General features: G+C 46.1%; 1 protein-coding gene across 1 annotated transcript in view; it reads left to right on the top strand.

Moving 5' to 3' along the window:
• Window positions 1-20,092, top strand: part of LOC145416502 (uncharacterized) — a 22,889-nt gene extending 2,797 nt beyond the window's left edge. Inside the window, exons 2-21 of the mRNA XM_080285458.1 lie at window positions 2,539-2,672; window positions 4,219-4,446; window positions 4,618-4,728; window positions 5,115-5,329; window positions 5,623-5,728; window positions 6,050-6,217; window positions 6,725-6,855; window positions 7,707-7,967; window positions 8,664-8,744; window positions 9,085-9,240; window positions 10,023-10,125; window positions 10,771-10,884; window positions 11,383-11,538; window positions 11,898-11,999; window positions 12,528-12,658; window positions 13,030-13,050; window positions 13,363-13,593; window positions 15,144-15,285; window positions 16,182-16,336; window positions 19,903-20,092. Of these exons, the coding sequence (XP_080141584.1) occupies window positions 2,539-2,672; window positions 4,219-4,446; window positions 4,618-4,728; window positions 5,115-5,329; window positions 5,623-5,728; window positions 6,050-6,217; window positions 6,725-6,855; window positions 7,707-7,967; window positions 8,664-8,744; window positions 9,085-9,240; window positions 10,023-10,125; window positions 10,771-10,884; window positions 11,383-11,538; window positions 11,898-11,999; window positions 12,528-12,658; window positions 13,030-13,050; window positions 13,363-13,593; window positions 15,144-15,285; window positions 16,182-16,336; window positions 19,903-20,092 (2,936 nt within the window). The remainder of the gene's footprint in view (window positions 1-2,538; window positions 2,673-4,218; window positions 4,447-4,617; window positions 4,729-5,114; window positions 5,330-5,622; window positions 5,729-6,049; window positions 6,218-6,724; window positions 6,856-7,706; window positions 7,968-8,663; window positions 8,745-9,084; window positions 9,241-10,022; window positions 10,126-10,770; window positions 10,885-11,382; window positions 11,539-11,897; window positions 12,000-12,527; window positions 12,659-13,029; window positions 13,051-13,362; window positions 13,594-15,143; window positions 15,286-16,181; window positions 16,337-19,902) is intronic.

The following is a 20,092-nucleotide window of genomic DNA, read 5'->3' as shown; positions in this document are numbered from 1 at the left end:
CTCGATGTAGTGCTGCCTTCAGGTGGCTCCCCTCTGAAAGACAAGCCAAATAGTTTCCTGTAGCCCAGAAAACCAATTGCTACGTTGGGTGGTAACCATATAATTACTGAATGGGTGCCTGGTGGTCAAGGGGATTTAGACGCTTCAAATGGATGTAGGCCATAAGGACTGAGAAGGTGGTTTGGGGCCTAAAATTGCAGTAGTAGTAGTAGTTGTTGTAGTAGTAGTAGTGTTAGCAGTCATGGTAATAATAACAGTAGTAGTAGTAGTGTTAGTAGTCACAGTAGTAATAACAGCAGTAGTAGTGGTAGTAGTAGTGTTAGTAGTCATAGTAGTAATAATAACAGTAGTAGTAGTAGTAGTAGTAGTAGTGGTAGTAGTAGTAGTAGTAGTAGTAGTAGTAGCAGTAGTCACAGTAGTAATAATAACAGTAGTAGTAGTAGTAGTAGTAGCGTTAGTAGTCATAGTAGTAATAATAACAGCATTAGTAGTAGTAGTAATAGAAGTAATAGTAGTAATAGCGGTAGTAGTAGTAGCAGTAGTAGTAAGAGTAGTAGTAGTAGTAGCAGTAGTAGTAGTAGTAGTAATAGTAGTAGTAGTAGTAGTGGTATGCTTTGTTCACTTTAACTTTACAGCATTGCAATCTCTCCATCTTGAATGTTGAGTTATGAAAATAGAGTAAAGTACGATGCTAGTCACCAAGAAGTGCTATGGAAAGGACGTGGAGCCGTAGAACTCCTTTTCTGCCACTAAGCTTTGCGAAAGTTACAAAAGAACGAAAATCTAGGCCAAATTAAAGTAAAATAACTCTAATCTTCCCATCAGTGTCACACAGATCTTTCAATTATCGTCTGTCTATCTATCTTTCAGTCAATCTCTCTCTCTCTCTCTCTCTCTCTCTCTCTCTCTCTCTCTCTTTCTATCTATCTATCTATTTATCTATCTATCTGTCTGTCTATCTATCCATCTATCTCTCTATAGCCAGACGCCATGATCATGTAAGGGGTGGCCACAAACAAATCTCCATAGCACCCTTTCTTCCGCCATGTAGTTGCCCTCCCTGTAACTCACGCCCCCTCTCATATATCTCTCCACTCCATCCCTCCACCTCATTACAGGCGTCATTGGGCTGAAGGGGTAATATTTTTCTTGGCCAGCGAACTGCCTCTATAGTAAAAAAAATTAAAAAATCAATAAAAATAATTGGTGTTATCAAAAAGACATAGGTCGGGGATAGTTTATTTATCTAGGCAGCTACACATCATTGGTATATTAGGAGAGGGTAGGGAGGGGGAAGGGAGGAAGAGGAGAGGGAGAGAAGAGGGAAGGGAAGGAAGGGGAGGGGAAGGAGAGGGAGTGAGGAGGGGGGAGAGTTGAGAGGAAGAAGGAGAGGGGGGATGAGGAGGGAAAGGAAGAGGAGAGGAGGATGAGAGGAGGAACATGGAGAGGAGAGGAGGATGAAAGGAGGGGAAGGAAGGGGGAGGGGAAAGGGGGAGTGAGGAGGGGGAGAGTAGAGAGGGAAGGAGGGAGAAGAGAGAGAAGGAGGGGGGGGTGGAATTACAGGTGACAGGTTTATGTAATTTATATTCACCCAATATGCGTGTCTTAAGGTGACTGATTATGGTGACAGAGAGAGAGAGAGAGAGAGAGGGGGGGGAAGGGACAGAAGGGGGAGAAATAAAGGTGGAGGGGCAGACTGGGAGAGGGGTGGTGGAGGAGAGTAAGAGAGGAATAAAAGGGAAGGGAGAGATACAGGAGGAAAAAAGGTGAAGGAGGAGGGAGAAGGGTGAGAGGGGGATGGGAGAGGTAGGAAAGACAGGTGGGAGAGAGGGAGAGGAGGAGGAGGCGGTGAGGTGAAACAGGAGGAGAGAGTGGTGAAAGGAACAGGAGAGAGGAGGTAGGGGAGAGTGAAAGGAAGAGGAGGGAGGAAGGAAGGAAAGTATAGGAGGAGAGGAGAGGGATGGAGGGGAATGGGATACTGGAGGAAAGAAAGGGGAGAGGGAAAGGAAGAGGAGGGAAGAAGGAAGGAAAGAGGAGAGGAGGAGAGGACAGGGAGGGAGGGGAGAGGGATACTGGAGGAATGAGAGGGGAAGGGGGAGGAGAGAGGGATAGGAGAGGGGAGGGACAGGGGTGATAAAGTTTGAAATTCTAAGAGGTGCTACAGGTGTGTTTGAACGAGTCAGTTAGTGGTGATGGTAGGGGTGGTGGTTGATGGTGGGAGTTGTGGAGACAGAATATAGTAGTAATTGTGGTAGCTTAAATCCCGATGGTAGTAGTGTTGGTAGGAAATAGTTATAGTTGTGGTAGACATGACTAACTCTCGGGATAGTAAGAGCAGAGTAAAAAAATCACGTAAAAACATATTCACTTCGTCGGTACAAGAAAAAAACACAATCCCAAACTCAAGGCTTCTTTTCCTCACCGCCCTCTTCCTCCTTCTCTTCCTCCTCCTCGGAGCGGTGACGGAGGAGGAGGAGGGGTGGAAGAGGAAGCAGGAGGAAGAGGGGAAAGGGAAGGAGGAAGAGGGGGAAGAGGAAAGTAAAGTTCCGGATCCTGCTACCTACCTCTATCACGAGGAAATTGAGGGGGACTTGAGAGTGAGAGAGTACCTTCTGCAAGAGGTTCATCCAAGGTCGGCGCTGCTGTGTCCCAGGGATTTTGCAATTGCCAAGGTGAGAGAGAGAGAGAGAGAGAGAGAGAGAGAGAGAGAGAGAGAACATGAAGATTAATAGGTAGCAGGTTGACAGGAGAGCGCACGTGTTGCTAGAACCTTTACTCTGAGAGAGAGAGAGAGAGAGAGAGAGAGAGAGAGAGAGAGAGAGAGAGAGAGAGAGAGAGAGAAAGGGGGGGGGGAAAGTACACTAACCCACCAGGTGATTTTATTCAGAACAGGACAGTAACTCTTGAACTTAAGATTCTACAAACACTCCCACAACACCGTAAGTATTTTGTCTTCTTAAAAAAGAAAAAAAATCAATTCTGTGTGATTCCAATGTTCACCACCATCTTTGGCTCACCTCTCCGTTCAGTTATCCCCCTAGCTGAACAAGCCTACATCTTTTCTTTCCCCAGTGATCTAGAACAGCGTGTACAGCACCCTATATGTATCCTTACGCACCGTGGAGAGAACCCCAGCATACTTAACCTCTGTCCTATACTTAATACTTCTGCTTACTCTTCTTCCTTTGGCTCCTCCCTTCACACCCTTCTTCTGCACCCTGTCCTATCACTCCAGTAATATAGCTCCAGAAATGAGTACAAACAATCAACCCTCTCATGGACGCGACAGCTCGGGTAATTTTTTGTAACTAACGCCAGACAATTTTATGCAGCAGAGAGCGAGTCATAAACACCTGAGACTGTTAACACCATCTTCGTTAATCTTCTCTTGGTCGGAACATTTTAAAAGTCTCATCTAATTAACACTGATGGTGAGTAAAGGAGCCTGTGGGTGTTATTACATCTCTTTACGGAACACCAGCATCCAGTCCTTTTGTGTATGTGTGTGTGTGTGTGTGTGTGTGTGTGTGTGTGTGTGTGTGTGTGTGTGTGTGTGTGTGTAAGTGAAATTTGACAGAGGTTACCGTCGAGTTATTGCTGTGTTGATTTCATATTGTTGTGTCTATAGTCAGGTCATGTTAGTATTGATCTGCTAGTGGTACCATGTAATCCAGTACGACCTGTTTCATGACTAGAACGTTGGTGACTAAATAGGCAACCCCACCAGTTTTTGCCCTGTGAGGAGGGGGACTAGACACCCAGCAGGAAGAAAAAGAACATGTCAAAGAATAGTTGAACCTCTAAAGCCAATGGCCATCTGGTAGGGTAGGTGGAGCTCGTTAACCTTGTGTGTGTGTGTGTGTGTGTGTGTGTGTGTGTGTGTGTGTGTGTGTGTGTGTATCTCTTCCGCTCACTCCATCTTAGCGTTGCCACGTTTTACCTTTGTTGTGGGGGATGTTGAGGAGGAACGCTTTCGTGTGGTGGCACCGATATAGGTGAGACGCTCAGCTGCCCGGTTATACAAACGTCCCCCGACTCCCTCCCTATCCCCCAGAAGGACGATAGTGGACTGTGGGAGGATAGCATCAATCTTCAGTCCAGCGCGTTCACATTCATATGGGCTTCCAGAGGTCTTCAAAAGTTATACAGTAATTTTACCTCTCCACAGCTGCGCAAGCTCCTGGGGCTTTCAAGAGTTGTAATTTTGCTCCTCCACAGCTACGCATGCTCCTGAAGCCTTCAAAAGAGATCCTAGCTTCGAACCCCGACCTAAAGATTCCGTACGCCCACTGGTTGGTGAAGCCTGGGGAAGATGGGGTGTGGAGTGACGAAGAGAAGACTGCCAGCAAGTGTCCGACCCTCCAAAGGTGCTTGGGGTATCAGGCCTGCTTGTTTAACTTTGGCATCGAGTTCTGTCATCTGGATCCCATACCTGGACAGCGCAAGGTGGGGTGTGGATGTGGGAGTAGATAGATAGATAGATGTATGGACATAAATAAATAGATAGCTAGGTAGATAGATACTGATATGCCGCAGTGTTGCATTTTTCCTTTGCATTCGCTCTTTCAATGTGCTCTTTCCTTATGAATTCGCCGAGTGCACGTCTCTTCCCTCCAGAATTTGAACGTGATGGTGACGTGCCTGAGGGATGCACGGCTACTGGCAGACATGCGTGCCGTCAACTACGACGCAGAGTACGTCAGTGAGATCAGTCGCCGAACACACCTGGTTAGTTCGTTCAGAGGCTTCATTTGACGTACTGTATGTTGGTTCTGGTACTTAATTTGACGTACTGTGTGTTGGGTTTGGTGCTTCATTGATGTACTGTGTGTTGGGTCTGGTACTTCATTGAGTGTGACTTCCTACCGGTGCTTCAACTGACGTACACATCCCAGTTTTACCCGTGTGCGTCCCTGCAGACACTTGTCTTACGTACACATCCGAGTTTGTCCTGTGTGTGTTCCAACAGGTGCTACATCTGACGCGCACACCCCGATTTTAGACGTACACATTCCAATTTTACCTGTGTGCGTTCCAACAGGTGCTTCATCTGACGTACACATCCTGATTATAGACATACACATCCCCATTTTTACCTATGTGCGTTCCTACAGGTGCTTCATCTGACGTACACATCTCGTCTGGAGAAGGGTGTGACAGACTACTCCCAGACTGAGGTGCGAGGCAGGGAGGAGGGTGAGGGAGAGGTGTTCAGTGGCTCCTGTGCCCCCCTGACCTCCGCCCTTACCTCAGGCTACAGGGGTCTCTGCCACACACACCCTCCGGAGCAGAAGAAGGTGGCGGAGGCTCTGTGGTCGCTACTTGGCAGGTGTGTGTGCGTGTGTGTGTGTGTGTGTGTGTGTGTGTGTGTGTGTGTGTGTGTGTGTGCGTGAGGGGCGTTCGTGCGTGCGGGTGTGGGGAGGGTTTTTTTTGTGGGTATGTGTGGATTTGTGTATGTGTGGGGTGGGGGAGAATATGCGGATGGTGTGCATGTGTGTGTGTGGAAGGGTAGATTTCTTTGTGTGTGTGTCTGTGTATGTGTACGTGTAATGGTTATGCTTAGAGTGTACATGATCTCCACTGCTCTCTGTTTTTTTTATTCTCTCTGCTTCCCTCCGCCAGAGTACCATCGCGGGAGTGTCGTAGTGAAGTGGCACAGATATATTGTTCCTTTCTGTACCACAACAAGGGCCTCTGTCTCCCACCCTTCGTGCTTCAGCCTGGCCAGGTGAGAGAGAGAGAGAGAGAGAGAGAGAGTATACAGCTATACAACTTCTCTTTGTCCCACTCTGGCCCAAAATATATCCACAAATAAAAACGAAAATTGTGAGTGACGATTGTGAAGTTGATAAATATTAATCTAGACATTATTAGCATTATTATTACTATTATCGTTATTATTATCGTCATCATCATCATCATTATTATTATTATTATTATTATTACTACTACTACTACTACTACTACTACTACTGCTGCTGCTGCTGCTGCTGCTGCTGCTACTGCTACTACTACTATTACTACTATTATTATTATTTCTGCATAACAGCCAAACGACACCGCTCCAGAGAATTTACAGCTAAACGACCGGTCTCTGCCCAGCCCCGGCACCCGCCCTGCCCCGCCCAACCCAGCCCTCATGAAGGACCCCCGCCACACCCTCATCCCCGCCCGCATTGGCTTCCTCATCCTGGCACACAAGGACCCCCCCGCCCTGGTAAATGGACTCACATTGGAATTATTTTGTCCACAGTTTAATAATTTATTCCTCTGATGGTCCTTAATTATTATTTTAAATTTAGTGCAATTCCATTCAGTACTTTTTCCATTATATTGGTAACAGACACACGGACAGACAGACAAAACAAAGAGAACCGAAAACATAACCTCCTAAGCATAGTTTACGAGAGTTTGTGTGAGAGGGAAAATGATGATGAATGTAAATAAAAATAATGATGTTTGAAAGGAGAGAATATGACAAGGATAGTTTTGACAGACAGTATTCCCTGTCAAGTGGAATTGCTGGATATATTTTCTAAGCTCTGAGTCTCTGTTCGCTTTGCAGGGTGTAGTTGTACCTAGGTGTAAATCGACTGGCGTGTTATTTTTTGAGGGAGGAAACTAAATTTTGAACTCTCTCTCTCTCTCTCTCTCTCTCTCTCTCTCTCTCTCTCTCTCTCTCTCTCTCTCTCACCCTATTCACTGCCCATCCCTTTGTCCTCAGATGCAGCTTCTCGGCCTCATCTACCGCCCTCAGCATCAGTATGTCTTTCACGTCGACCGCAGGCAAACAGATGTGCGCTTGGAGTTGATGAGGCTGGTCTTACTGAGTTACCCTACTGCCAGCAACATCAGGTGTGGAGGGAAGTAGGGGTGGAGGAAAGTAGGGGTGGAGGAAAGTAGGGGTGGAGGAAAGTAAGGGCAGTAGGGGGAAGTTGGGATTTATCTGCCTATCTATAACTATCTACCTGTCCGTCTGTCCATCTGTGTGTCTGCGTGTCTGTGTGTCTGTCTATCTGTCTGTTTGTTCCTAATGCTGTTACTATGAGGTGAGAAGGGCAGCAGGCAATGTGGAGGGAAGTAGAATTGTAGGGAAATAGGGATAGGAAATATGAGGCAGTGGAGGGAAGAAGGGTTGTCTCTTTCTATCTAATTATCTATCTATCTATCTAGGTCTGTCTATATCTGTCTCTATCTGTCTCTCTATCATTGTCTGTCTATCTCTCAAGTCATCCTCTCCCTATCTGTACCTTTCCATTTTATTTCCTTTTCAGAATTCTTCCTTCCACTCAGTCCATCGTGAATTCCAAGGCTTCCCTCCCACTCTCTTTCTCTCTCTGCCTATCTCAGTATCTATTTATGTTGCCCTTCTATCCCCATCTATAGCCGTTCCTCCCGTTCTACTGTCTCCTCCTTTCCTGCTCTTTTAAAATCCTGCCATCTTCCCGCTCCGTCCAGCCCTTCCTGGTTTCCCTCCACTCACATTATCCATCAATTTATCTTTTTTTCTGTCTATTTGCCTATCAGTCTGTCTAAATCAATGAGTATGTCTATATCTATATCTATCTATCTGTATGTATCTACGTGTCTATATCTATGTGTATGTTTGTTTGTCTCTACTGAATATCTATCTCTCTATTTATCTATATTTGTCAAGCTCTATCAACCCATCCTGTATGTATCTTCATCCTTCCTACCCTTTTCAGAATCCTGCCATCCTCCCGGTCCTTCGTGGCCTCCTGGGGATCCTACAACATCGTCCGTGCTGAGCTGGAGTCCTTCGAAGAACTGCTGAGGATGGGGTCATGGGACTTCGGGGTCAAGCTGAGTGGTGCTGACCTGCCGCTGAGGGATGTAGATGACCTAGCTGCTACCCTGGCCCCGTATAGAGGGTCCAGTTTTGTACCGCTCTTTGGTCAGCGCAATGTGGATATGGACGCCGATCAGGGTCTTGTGTGGGATGTGTGGTGAGTGGAGGGAAGGAGGAAGGAATGGAGGAAGCGAGAGAGGAATGTAGGAAGCGAGGGAGGTAGGGAGAAGTGGAGGAAAGGAATATGTACAGAAATTGAGGTGTCGACACCGTGCCTCTCTTTGATCAGCGGAATGTGGATGTGGACACCGATCAAGGCCTTGTATGGGATGTATGGTGAGTGGAGGAAATTAAGGAGGAATGGAGGAAACAAACTAAGGAGGAGTGGAGGAAACTGAGAGAGAGTGGAAGGAACAAATCATTAGTGGAAAGAACTAAGGAGGAATAGAGCAAAGTAGGAAAATGTGGAGGGAGGTAGGGACAAGAATGATAAGAGTCTAGTGTAGGATGATTGGTGAGTGAAAGGAAGTAAATAAAAGTAGTGGGAGACAGGGAGGACTGAGACGTACATAGAAAAAGAGAAAAGAATAGAGATAGTGGGGAAACGATGTAAGTATGCAAGCTAAGGGGATTTGTGTATAGGTGAAGGAAATGATAGCGAAGTAGAGTAGGAAACGGTGTAGGTATGCAGACTGAGGATGGTGTGGTGTACGAATGTAGTGATTAGGTGAAGAAAGGAGTAGAGAAATAGAGGAGAGAATGATGTTAATAGGCAGACGGAGGAGGGGTTGGTGTATAGTGGATAGGGATGCTTCCAATAACACCTTCTCTCTCTCTTCCCCCCCCCCCCCAGGCACGGGTGTGAGGGGTACGTGTATAATGTAACTCGGGCAGGAGGTCAGCCCTACCCGGAAGAGATACCCATATACACAGGGTAAGTCAGGTCACGCAAAGGCACCTTACGCCTTGCGTGTGTGTGTGTGTGTGTGTGTGTGTGTGTGTGTGTGTCATAGTAATTTCATCAGATTTTGGGGTTGTCTAACTGTAGGATTGATATATATTTTTTTTTTCTGTGGAGAGTATATTGCAGCACACCAATAATAAGTGTCACCCATCATATAGCCGTCTCTTACTCTCTCTCTCGCTCTCTCTCTCTCTCTCTTCATCCATCCATCCATCCATCCATTTAACCACCCATCCATCCATTAATCTGTCTCTCTGCCTCTCTAGTTGTCTATCTATGTCTATACTTCTATCTCTCTTTCTCACACCAGGTCTCAGTGGGCCATAATGAGCCGTGAGCTGGTGCAGTACGCCGTCACCTTCTCTCTACGCTCCTCCGCCCTCAACCGCTGGCATTACCACCTCCAGACCTCCATCATTCCAGACGAGTCCTACTTTCCCACTGTTGCCATGAACTCTCCCTACGCGTACGTTTAACTTTCTGGTAATATTTTCTCTGTTGATGATGAAGTCTCGATGCTATGGCGTGGCCCGGTGGTTAACTTTGCCACTACGAAGCTATTGGTCCGATAGCGACGGAGTTTAAATCCTTCAATACGGGTAGCTGGCGTCATTCTACTCTGTGCCCACCCATTAGCTCTTGGATGGTAGGTACACTAAAAAGAGTTCTTAGGGAAGGACCTAGGGGAAGTAACTGTGATAACTGGATGATAGAGTGGCCTTGTAATCCAGAATAGTGGGTAAATAATCCGCCATAGACTCAAAGGCCTAAGGTATGAAGATGAATTCAACGTCAAAACCACGTTTGTCTTTACATCTGTCTCTATGAACTCTTCTTACGTGTACATTTATCTATCATTTTGTTGATTTTATTCGTTATTAACAACGGCTCTTTTTAGTTACACATTGCATTGTTACTAGACTTCTTGCTTGTTTGCACAGAAATAGTTCACACACTTCCTAAACTTTCTTTTTTTTGTAGTTTAATCAAAATTTGTTCTTGCTGTACTAAACACACCTACACACAAGGGTACACGTAATGTCTTGGCACCAGCTCTTTTCCCAGCACAGTGCATGTTGATAATTTTCTTAGTTTTTATGGTCACCTCACCCAACCCCACCCACTCCACCCCACGCACACTATCTCACTCCCCCCTACCCAATCCTACACACACACAATCACTCCACCCCGCCCTGTCCCACCCCACCCAACAAGCACAACCACCTCCCCTTCTCTGATCCCCCTCAGGAACGCATCTAAGCCCTTGGGATTCCACTTCCTGAAGAGGTTTGAAGGCCGCAACACCATCAACCTCTGCAGGCACATGGAGGACACTGACTTCTGCGGACAGGTAGGGAGCCGAAGATTTTCGAAGGTATTTACGATCCCTTCTCTCTCGTAACTTAAGATGTGTTTTTATAGGACGAACGAGATGTACGAGATGATTCTACAGTCTCCTACCTTCGTCCTTCCTGGAGAGAATTGATACTACTTAAGATAATTTTCCTCTCGTAACTAATGCTTTGGAAGTACCTGCAGTCCTCTTTCCTTGTCCTTCCAGTATAAATCAGAGTTAAGAAAAAGAATCGATAGTAAGTTTGTGAATCTGGACCCAGGGTTGTTGGGTAGATAGGGGAAGAGAAGGGAAAGGATGGTAATGGAGGGGGAATCGTACGGGAGGGAGGGGGGGTGTAATGGAGGGTGATAAGGTGTAATATTCAAAGTAAGCCAAAGGAAGAGGTGATAGAATGCTTCCTAAACACACCAAAACACCGTCGCTATAACTCTAAAGAATTTCAATGCACGATGACCATTCTCCACTCATCTCCATTCTGTTCGGATTGGAGGAGTCAAGCTACCAATTCTTCCTTTATTCAATCTTCTCCCCTCTACCTTTCCTTCCCCCTCCCCTCTCTCTTTCTCCTTCCCTTCTCTCTTTCCCTCTCCCCTCTCCCTTTCCCCTTCCTCAGCCTTGAACCTCCACCTCCACATCCAGGGCCCGGGACCAATAGAGGAGGGGGACCTGAAGGAAGTGATGGATTCCTCACATCGGTACTTCTTCGCTCGCAAGTTCCACACCTCCGACCCCGGCCATCCCACCAGGAGAACGGTAAGAAATGTTGGGTGGGAGAGAGACACAAGTCAGAGTTTGAATTCTCTATTTTTTTTTTTTTTTTCAAACGTTTGGGGCTACACAGAACCTATCTTCATAGAGTCTGATTCTGTGTAGCCCAAAAAGTTAGAGAAGATAAAGAATTCAAACTCTAACTTGTCTTTCTCCCCCACCCAACATTTCCACTTGTAATGGATCATCTGCAAAGCGGTAGGACTTCTGTTAATTTGACTTGACCTAAATTTGCCCTCTCTCTCTCTCTTGACTGCTGGGCTGTAATAGGAGATTAATACTTGCATAGGGGAAGTGCTGTGGAAAGGAGGTAATGATGATGCTGAGGAGAACTGTGTTTGATAATGGTGGAGACGATGATGATCAGAATGAGGTGGTGGTGATGATGAATACAAGACTGATGATGATGATGTGTGATGATAACGTTGATGACGATGATGATGACGACGATGCCTAACGCCTGCCTCTCCTCTCTGCGTCCAGGTTGAGGCACACGCGAGGTCAGGGTACAACCAGGGTGTGAGAAGGTACCTGCCTGAGCCCCTGGTTAGGCAGCTGGTGAGGCAGGCACACGAGGAATTGGTGAGACAGCATCCTTCACTGGCACACACCACACCAGGACACCTTCTGGCTCTCAAGGTAAGAGAGAGAGAGAGAGAGAGAGAGAAAGAGGAGAGAGACCTGATATTCCCTTCCCTTCCTTGCTTACACTTTCTCCTTCCCTCTCTCATACCCTGTCCCCTTTGTCCTCGCTTTCCTCCTTCCTTCCTCTTCCTCTCCCCTTCACTCACCCTTCCCCTTCGTCTCCTTGTTGTCCCCTTTCCCTAACTCTTTCTCTCCCCCTTCCCTCACTCTTCCCTCTCCTCTACTAGCTTTCGACCCCTTCCTAACTCTTCCTCTCCTCTTCCTGTACTCTTTCTTTTCCTCTCCTTGTCCCCTTTTCCATTACTTCTTTCCCCTCCCTTACCCTGCCGTAACCCCTGCCCCCTGCCCCTCAGATCCTGCCCATCCTGCACCTGAGGGACCCTTGCTGCTCCCTGCCCTTCAAGAGATCCTTCAAGAGCACGCAGGAGTTCGCTTACTGGATTGACTTCTCCACTGTGAGTCCTATAGGATCGTTTTTAGTAGTACTTTTGGCTTGTTGATTGTAGTAGTAGTAGCAGTAGTAGTAGCAGTAGTAGTGGCAGTAGTAGTGGTAGTAGTAGTAGTAGTAGTAGTGGTAGTAGTAGTAGTAGATCGACTTCTTTTTTGTGATTCGTACAGATTTTTTAAATAGTATTTCTAGTTTGTTGATAATAATAAAAGTAGTAGTAGTAGCAGCAAAATCAGAGTAGTAGTATTAGTAATAGAAATACTAGTAGCGGTAATAGTAGTAGTAGTAGTAGTAGTAGTCGTAGATTTTGCTGTTGTTGTGCTATATAACACTTAATAGTTGTTCACATACCTTTATCTATCTATATATTTATCTTTCCCGGCTGGTCGGTAGTGGCCTGGGTGGTGGGTCAGGATGGGCATTTCTCGGGCAGTGGGCGCTATGTGACTCCTCCCTATTTATGTTTCCATCTATCCATCCATCCACCGCTCCATCTATCTACACCTCTATCTATCTATCAATCTATTTCTTCCAGGTGGACAGTAATGGTCTTGGCGGTGGGTCTGGTCGGGCGGTAGTAGGTCAGCGGGCGCCGTGTGACTGCTACCCAGACGGTCACCTCAGAGCACTAAGAGTAACAACATGGTCTGAGAATAACCAAAGGCGGTAAGTAAAGGGTGTAAAACTGGGTGTAAATGAAGTGTAGGTGTACCTGTGGCTAGAGTGTATATGAAATGCGGCTGTAGATGAGTAAATTAAGGAAACTTGTAAATGAGAAGTGAGTACATGAAGGAAGGATGTAGGTAAACTGAATGTCTAAATGAGAGATGAGTAAATGAAGGAAGGATGTGACTGAAGTGCGTGTATAATTAAGTACATGAAGGCAAAAAATACACACAGTAGGCCACTGGCATACAACCGACCTTTAACCTCTTCACTCTGGGGACTTCTTATCGGAAGACTTTATTTACCTTTGCTACTGCCAGATGATGTCATTCAGCATAAGAGAACCGTCTGGTAGTGAAGTAGTTAATAAGGGTTGTATCTCAATCCTCCAGGTCAAAAAGCCTGTCTGAAACTAAACAAGAAATACTCAGAGTGCAACACGTGCACTCTGCAATAGGTCAAAGGACAAACCTATGGCCTTGTCCTGGAACTCTGACCTTTGGGCTGCCTGTTCGCAAACTTTAATTTTTTTTCATCCATACCTGACTCGCAACGCATTCACCAAGTTTGACCCAATTAGGCTGAAAAGTATTTGAGTTATACTATTCACATACGAACACTCTCTACAAAACAGTACACACCTGCTCTGTCGTGCACGGGTTGGAGAGATAATAAATGTATCTTGTTTTTCTTTTCTGTGACAGGTCGGGCCTCACCATCAACATGCCCTTCCCCTTTGCCTACCCTGGTGCCGATTCCGTGTTCGTGGAGCTTTGGTTTCACGTAGGCGAGCTCAGTGTCTCCCAGGAGTGCAGGGAGAGGGGACGTGTCGCTCCAGGTGTTCCAATGATGTTCGCCAACCTGAGCATCGAGGAGGTGACGGGGGAGCCGGTGAAGATAATAGTACAGCTTTTGGATCCATCAGGCAATGTGAGGTAGGCTGGGGAGGAGGGAGGGAGAAGGAGCGAAAGATAATTCCTTCAGTTCAGCGGCTTTTCCTCACTTTATTCTATATCATGACGATTTCAGTCAGTTTTAGGACACTTTTTGAGCTGGAGGGGTTACATATATCCTTAAACAGCACTTTCGCTTCTTGAGATCCTTCCAAAATTAAGTTAAATTGTTTAGTGGTAAATAGAATGAGAAATATGTCATCAGACTGAAGGTGTTAAAAGAGGAGGGACTGAAGGAAAAGATGGAGGGACGGAAAAACACAGAAGGAGAGACGGAAGAACATGGAGGGAAGGGAGACGGGATGAAAGGATATAGAAGAGGGGTATAAGGATGGAGAAGAGGGAAGGAAGGATAGAAAGGATGGAGAAGGAATGGGAGAATAAACACAAGTATGGAGAGAAGGATCAGTGTAGAGTTAGGAACGAAAGCTTGCCTACTATTCCACAGACTTAGGGCATGTGCATCACCAGCCTCCAAAAAATATCATACTAAAAAGAATGATCTATGGGGAGGGAAGTGTACCAAGACTCTGACAGCTGAGGAAAATTGGGCCAGCAGAAGAAAGTATCGGTAAGACGCAGAAGAGGTTGAATTTAATGTTAGCCATACTTGCTTCGGGTTACGTGCACACCCAGTACTTCTCTCCCTTTATGTCTACTTCTCTATATCCTCGTGTAATCACCCACTTAAGTTACCACCTCACCCACGTACTTTCCCATGCAACTATCTACTTTCCAACCTACTTCCCCAAGTGCCTACCTCCCTTTCTGTCTACTTACACTACCCACGTACCACCTCACCCCGTACTTGCCCATGTAATTACCTACAGTACTTAACCATCTACTTCCCAGAGCACTTACCTTCCTTCCTGTCTACCTACCTACACTACAACGTCCTCACCCACTTAACTTTTTTTTTTTTTTTTTTATGTGTCCGACCCTGGGCATAGGCTTCGCAGCCTGCTTTCAAGGCCCAGTAGTCCTCCTATATACCGCACACCTCTACATGTCACCACTTCGGCGCTAACGTCCACCGTCCATATTGAATACATGCTACGGCTATCTCATACAGGACTGGTGTATTGGTATTAGAGGGGGTATTTTTACGACATGTCGGCGAGTCATCTGGTAGATCAGGAAAGTCTGCTTTTTTTTTAGGAAATTCAAATCCTTAAACTGTTCCCTGCTCCAGCCGGGATTCGATCCTGGGTCCATTAGGACTACAGGCCGCCTCTCTACCGATTCAGCCACCTCACCCGCGTACTTTCCCATGCAATTACCTACTTGCCCATCTAGTTCCCGGAGTACTTACCTTCTGTCTACTTACCTACACCACCATGTCCTCACCCACTTAACTTACCACCTCACCCCCGTACTTTGCCATGTAATTACCTACTTGCCCACCTACTTCCCTGAATACTTACCTTCCTTCCTGTCTACTTACCTACACCACCATGTCCTCACCCACTTACCACCTCACCCCCGTACTTTCCCATGTAATTACCTACTGGCTCACCTGTTTCCCGGTCCAGGTGCGAGGAGCGTAAGACTGACGTGTGGGACAATCATCACGTGCACCGTAACCGTGATGGGCAGCGTGTTGAGATGCCATCCTTCTTCACTCTTGCATGTGGGGTGCTTGAGCCGGGGCGCTGGACTCTCACCGTCTTCCAGGTCAGCACGGGTCAGCATGGGTCACTTGGGGTTACCAGGAGTCAGTAATAGGTAGGTGCGAGTCATCCCGCATCAGCAAAGGTCAATGTGAGTCAGAATAGGTTGATACGGGTCATTCTGAGTCAGCACAGGTCAGTAAGAGCCTGTATTAATCAGAATAGTTTGGCACGGGTCGTTCTGGGTCAGCATGAGTCAACAGAGATCACCACAGGTTGGTACGGGTCATTCTGGGTCAGCATGAGTCAACAGAGGTCAGCACAAGTTGGGACGGGTCATTCTGGGTCAGCATGAGTCAACAGAGGTCAGTACAAGTCAGTAGAGGTCAGTATAAGTCAGAACAGGTTGGTATGTATCAGTCTGGGTCAGCACGTGTCAGTATGGGTCATTCCAAGTCAATGTAGGATGTTTTTGGTCAATATAGGTCATTTTCGGGTCAATATGAACTATTCTGAATCGGTGCGAGCCATTCCAGGTTGATATGGATCATTCGGAGTCGGTGGAGGTAATTCAGAGTCAGTATGGGTCATTCTGAGTAAGTATGAGTCATTCAGAGTCGGTATGGGTCAGTCTAGGCCAGTGTGAGTAATTTTGGGCTGGTACGAGTCATTCAGAGTCAGTATGAGTCAATGCGAGTTGGTATGGGTTATTTCTGGTCAACATAGGTCATTGTGCCCTCAGAGTTCAGTTCAACACGGGGCATTAATGTCCCATTCTGTCACTGAGCTATGAAAAGTACGCTGCAAAATGACTGAAATATCCACCTAGTTAAAATGAATGAACTAGAGGGGGAACAAAACGAGTCTGCCAGTGTGACCGGCCAGAGAATCAGCCTCGAGTTCTTCCACTTGTGATCTGGACCTGCTAACCACCGCACCACCGCTTTTCTGACCCTGCAGGATGAGGTGGTTGATGCCCGGCGTTACGAGTTGCCAGTTGTGGTGCTGCCGGAGACGTCACCCCTTCAGGAGGGTGGCGGGGACGAGGTGGACTACATAATGGGCATGTGGACGGTGGAGCAGGTGGCGGTACTCCCTCTGCCCGATTATTACAGGTGTGTGTGTGTGTGTGTGTGTGAGAGAGAGAGAGAGAGAGAGAGAGAGAGAGAGAGTAGGGAAGAGGTGATTGCAGAGGCTGAATAAATACTTGTACTAATCTATTTTCGTTTTTCAGTTCCTTCTTTCACTCTTTAACTATCGTGAAATACACTCTACCTACAAAAGATTTTAAATACACTCTACCTACAAACGATTTTTTTTTCTGGATAGGGGAATCATCTAACAGTGGAGGGGTTAATGAAGACTGTATCCAACCACCCCAGTTTAAAAAGCCTCCCTTAAGCTGTATAAAATCGTCTGGAGGCAGCAAGAATAGAATAGGGAAAACAGTAGTAATGAAGCAGTTAATCTGTTCAATCCAATAACTACCTCCAGACGATTTTACGATTTTATTTAGATCAGGAGGGATTTTTCGGTCTGGAGAGGTTTGATTGTCATTAATTCTTTTAGTACTTGGGTGGGGCTGGTGAGGGAAGCCTTCACGCGGTGGTGCTGGAGCTGCCTGGTGATGCAAATGTTCCTCAGTCCCCTCTGTCTCCCACACGGTTAGATAGACTTGGGGCTACAGCTACTACTACTACTACTGCTGCTGCTACTACTACTGCTGCTGCTGCTGCTGCTGCTGCTACTGCTGCTGCTGCTGCTGCTGCTGCTACTGCTGCTGCTGCTGCTGCTACTACTACTACTACTACTACTAATAATAATAATAATAATAATAATAATAATCTATAACTGAGGCTAACAGCTCTCTCTCTTCCTCTCAGAGACTCTCCACCTCCTCCACAACATGCTCAGAAGAGAAAGAAGGAAGAAGAGGAGAGGAGAGAAGAAGAAAAGAGAAAGAGAGAAGAGAAAGCAGAGAGCGAAAGAGAAGTGCTTGAAAAAGAAGAGGACATAAAAAGGAGAGATGATTACATAGACGAAGTGGGAGGCAGGAAAGAAGAGGAGGATATAGAAAGAGTAAGAGGAGAAGAAGAACAAGGACGGTGGGAAAAAGAAGAGGAAGAGGAGAGAGGAAGAGCGAGAGAGTACGAAAGAGAGGGAACAGAAGAGGAGAAAGGTGGAGAGAAATATGGGAACGAGAGAGAAGAGGAGAGAAGAAAGAGGAAAGAAGAGTCTGAAAGAGAAGTGAGAGAAAGTAGAGAGAAAAGCGAGGAAGAGAAATTAAAGATAGAGAAAGACAGAGGAAGAAACAAAAGATCAGCTGAACATATGACCTTCGACCCTCACCAGCACCTTCATGACCCTGCGTTCAAGTAAGCGATTCTCTCTCTCTCTCTCTCTCTCTCTCTCTCTCTCTCTCTCTCTCTCTCTCTCTCTCTCTCTCTCTCCATTTTAGTCATTTTTTTTTTGTTTCTAGTATGTTTAGTGAACATCAACATCTGGGCTGCTACTGGTGTTAGGGGGAGCAAAAGAATCTGCTGAACTTGCAACAACCCTGACGTAGCCACAACAAATTTCATAACGTTTATACACTGCATTCCTACAACTACATCATACAACTAGCTATACGGTAAGGCATATACATTACAAATCTTTTCCCTATAACTACATCATACAAGTAGCTATACAGTAAGGCACGCACATTACAGATCTTTTAGTTTCAGTTCATCCCCTTCCTTTCCCAGACGTATTTTCCGCCAATTTATTCTTGCTATTCAGCGATGATTCTATTTAGCTTGGGACAGACCACTTGATAACGGCATGTTTTATATTGGTAGTTTACGAGAGGATACTGAAGTGTAATGTGCAAAATAAATCGCTTGTAAGATGTTGTTGCGAAATCTCCAAAGCCATTTAAAGTACAAGCACAAGACCCGTTTTCACTGAGTCATCTTTGGGCCTCACCTTTCTATATTCTTCTTTTTCTTTCATAGCAAACGCCAGCAAGAAGCATGTAGCCGAACCGTGGAGGTGCAGGGGGCGAGGAAGAGTGCAGGAGGGACGCAGAGAGGAGGAAGAGAGAGAGGCAGAAGGAAAGAGAAAGAGAGGAGGAAAGAGAGGGAGAAGAGTGTGTGGATGGTAGGAGTGAGGCCCGTACAGGAATGGAAGTTGGACAATGAGAGAGGAGAGTTTTGCACAAAGACTGGGACTAGGACACCGTGAGAGAGAGAGAGAGAGAGAGAGAGAGAGAGAGAGAGAGAGAGAGAGAGAGAGAGAGAGAGAGAGAGAGAGAGAGAGAAATAAGGAATAGATGGAGTGGGGGATTCATAAGAAGACAAGTGGCATGGAGAGAGAGGAGGGGGGGGAGAACAGATTATGCAGACAGAGCTGGGTCAATAGAGGTGACGAGAGAGAGAGAGAGAGAAATAAGGAATAGATGGAGTGGGGGATTCATAAGAAGACAAGTGGCATGGAGAGAGAGGGGGGGGAGAACAGATTATGAAGACAGAGCTGGGTCAATAGAGGTGACGAGAGAGAGCGAGCGAGCGAGCGAGCGAGAGACAGAGAGAGAGAGAGAGAGAGAGAGAGAACGAAGAAAAGAAAGAAACCAAGACATTCAAGCCGATAACTATAATGGCAACAATATTCAAGAGAGAGAAATGAAGAAATATCAGCTAGCAACTCATCTGTTTTCAACTTTGCAACAAATCGGAAGCAGATATGGAAACTTGCAAAATTAAAAAAAAAAAAAACTCCTCTTTCCATCAGCCAAGAGAAAAAACACAAAATCCAATACTCCACACACTCCAGAGTCTTCCTGCCTCTCCCTCGCCCTCTTTACCAGGTAGGGAAAAAATAATGATGAAATTCTATGTCGTTGCGCCATTTTTTGTGCATTTATCAGTGTTATATCATTCTAATATATCTTCTAGTACGACTGACAGTATGGTTTGTTGCTAATACTCCTAAAATATAAGGGGCCTACATAATTTTAAGCTATTGACTCAGTTAGAAACACACTGTGAAGTTACCTTATATTTTTATTCATTTACCCATCAGTACAGGCTCTAACCATCTGGGTAACAATGTCACTTAAAGCGATGCAGAAGAGAGTAGAATGACAACAAAAGATATATGGAAGTGAGCATGGAAGTTAAAAAGTCGCTGCATGACTGTATTGTGATCCCCACTCCAACGTATGGAAGCGAAGTTTGGACCTTGTTGGAAGGACACAAGTCAAGAGTGAGAGCAGTGGAAATGAACTTTTGAGAGGAGCATGTGGAGTTACATGGAGAGAGACTGACACATGAGGAAGTGAAGGAGCGTTATGGAGTGGATGTGGATGTGATAGACAGTTAGGAAAAATACACTGAGGTGGTTTGGCCACGTGGAGAGGATGGAGAATGAGAGACTAACTAGGAGAGTGTATGTGAGTGAGGTCGGGGAGAGGGAGGAGGAGACCAAGGATGAGATAGAGGTATGGAGTAGAGAGCTATATGAGAAGAGGATGTAAACTAGGTGGAAGGCAGTGCAAAGGCAGGGTACAGCTAGGGGGACATGGAAGCATTTTGTTTGTGGCCATCCCTTACTAGATTAAGGCGTTTGGCTATAGATAGATTGATAGAATCTGATCATTTGCAAGCGTTAGTCCTAATCTCCCTTTACCCCGATGTGGCAGCGTGAGAGAATGGATGGCGTGTGGGGGAGGACTGCTGACGACCACGCTCACAGTCGTCTTCGCCTACCACTGGGTGTTCCTGCCTGGGGTGTTTGCAATTTTGCCGTCTCCAAGGATGAGGCGGTCAGCAGTCGTCGTTTTAGCTGCCATCCTCATGCAAATCATCCTCTCCTCTTGCTACTGTAGATGA

The sequence above is a fragment of the Coenobita brevimanus genome, chromosome 106 (genome assembly GCF_032717465.1).
Source record: "Coenobita brevimanus isolate Jiangsu-jjx chromosome 106, ASM3271746v2, whole genome shotgun sequence".
Lineage (NCBI taxonomy): Eukaryota > Metazoa > Arthropoda > Malacostraca > Decapoda > Coenobitidae > Coenobita > Coenobita brevimanus.
This window is presented reverse-complemented; position numbering and strand designations above follow the sequence as displayed.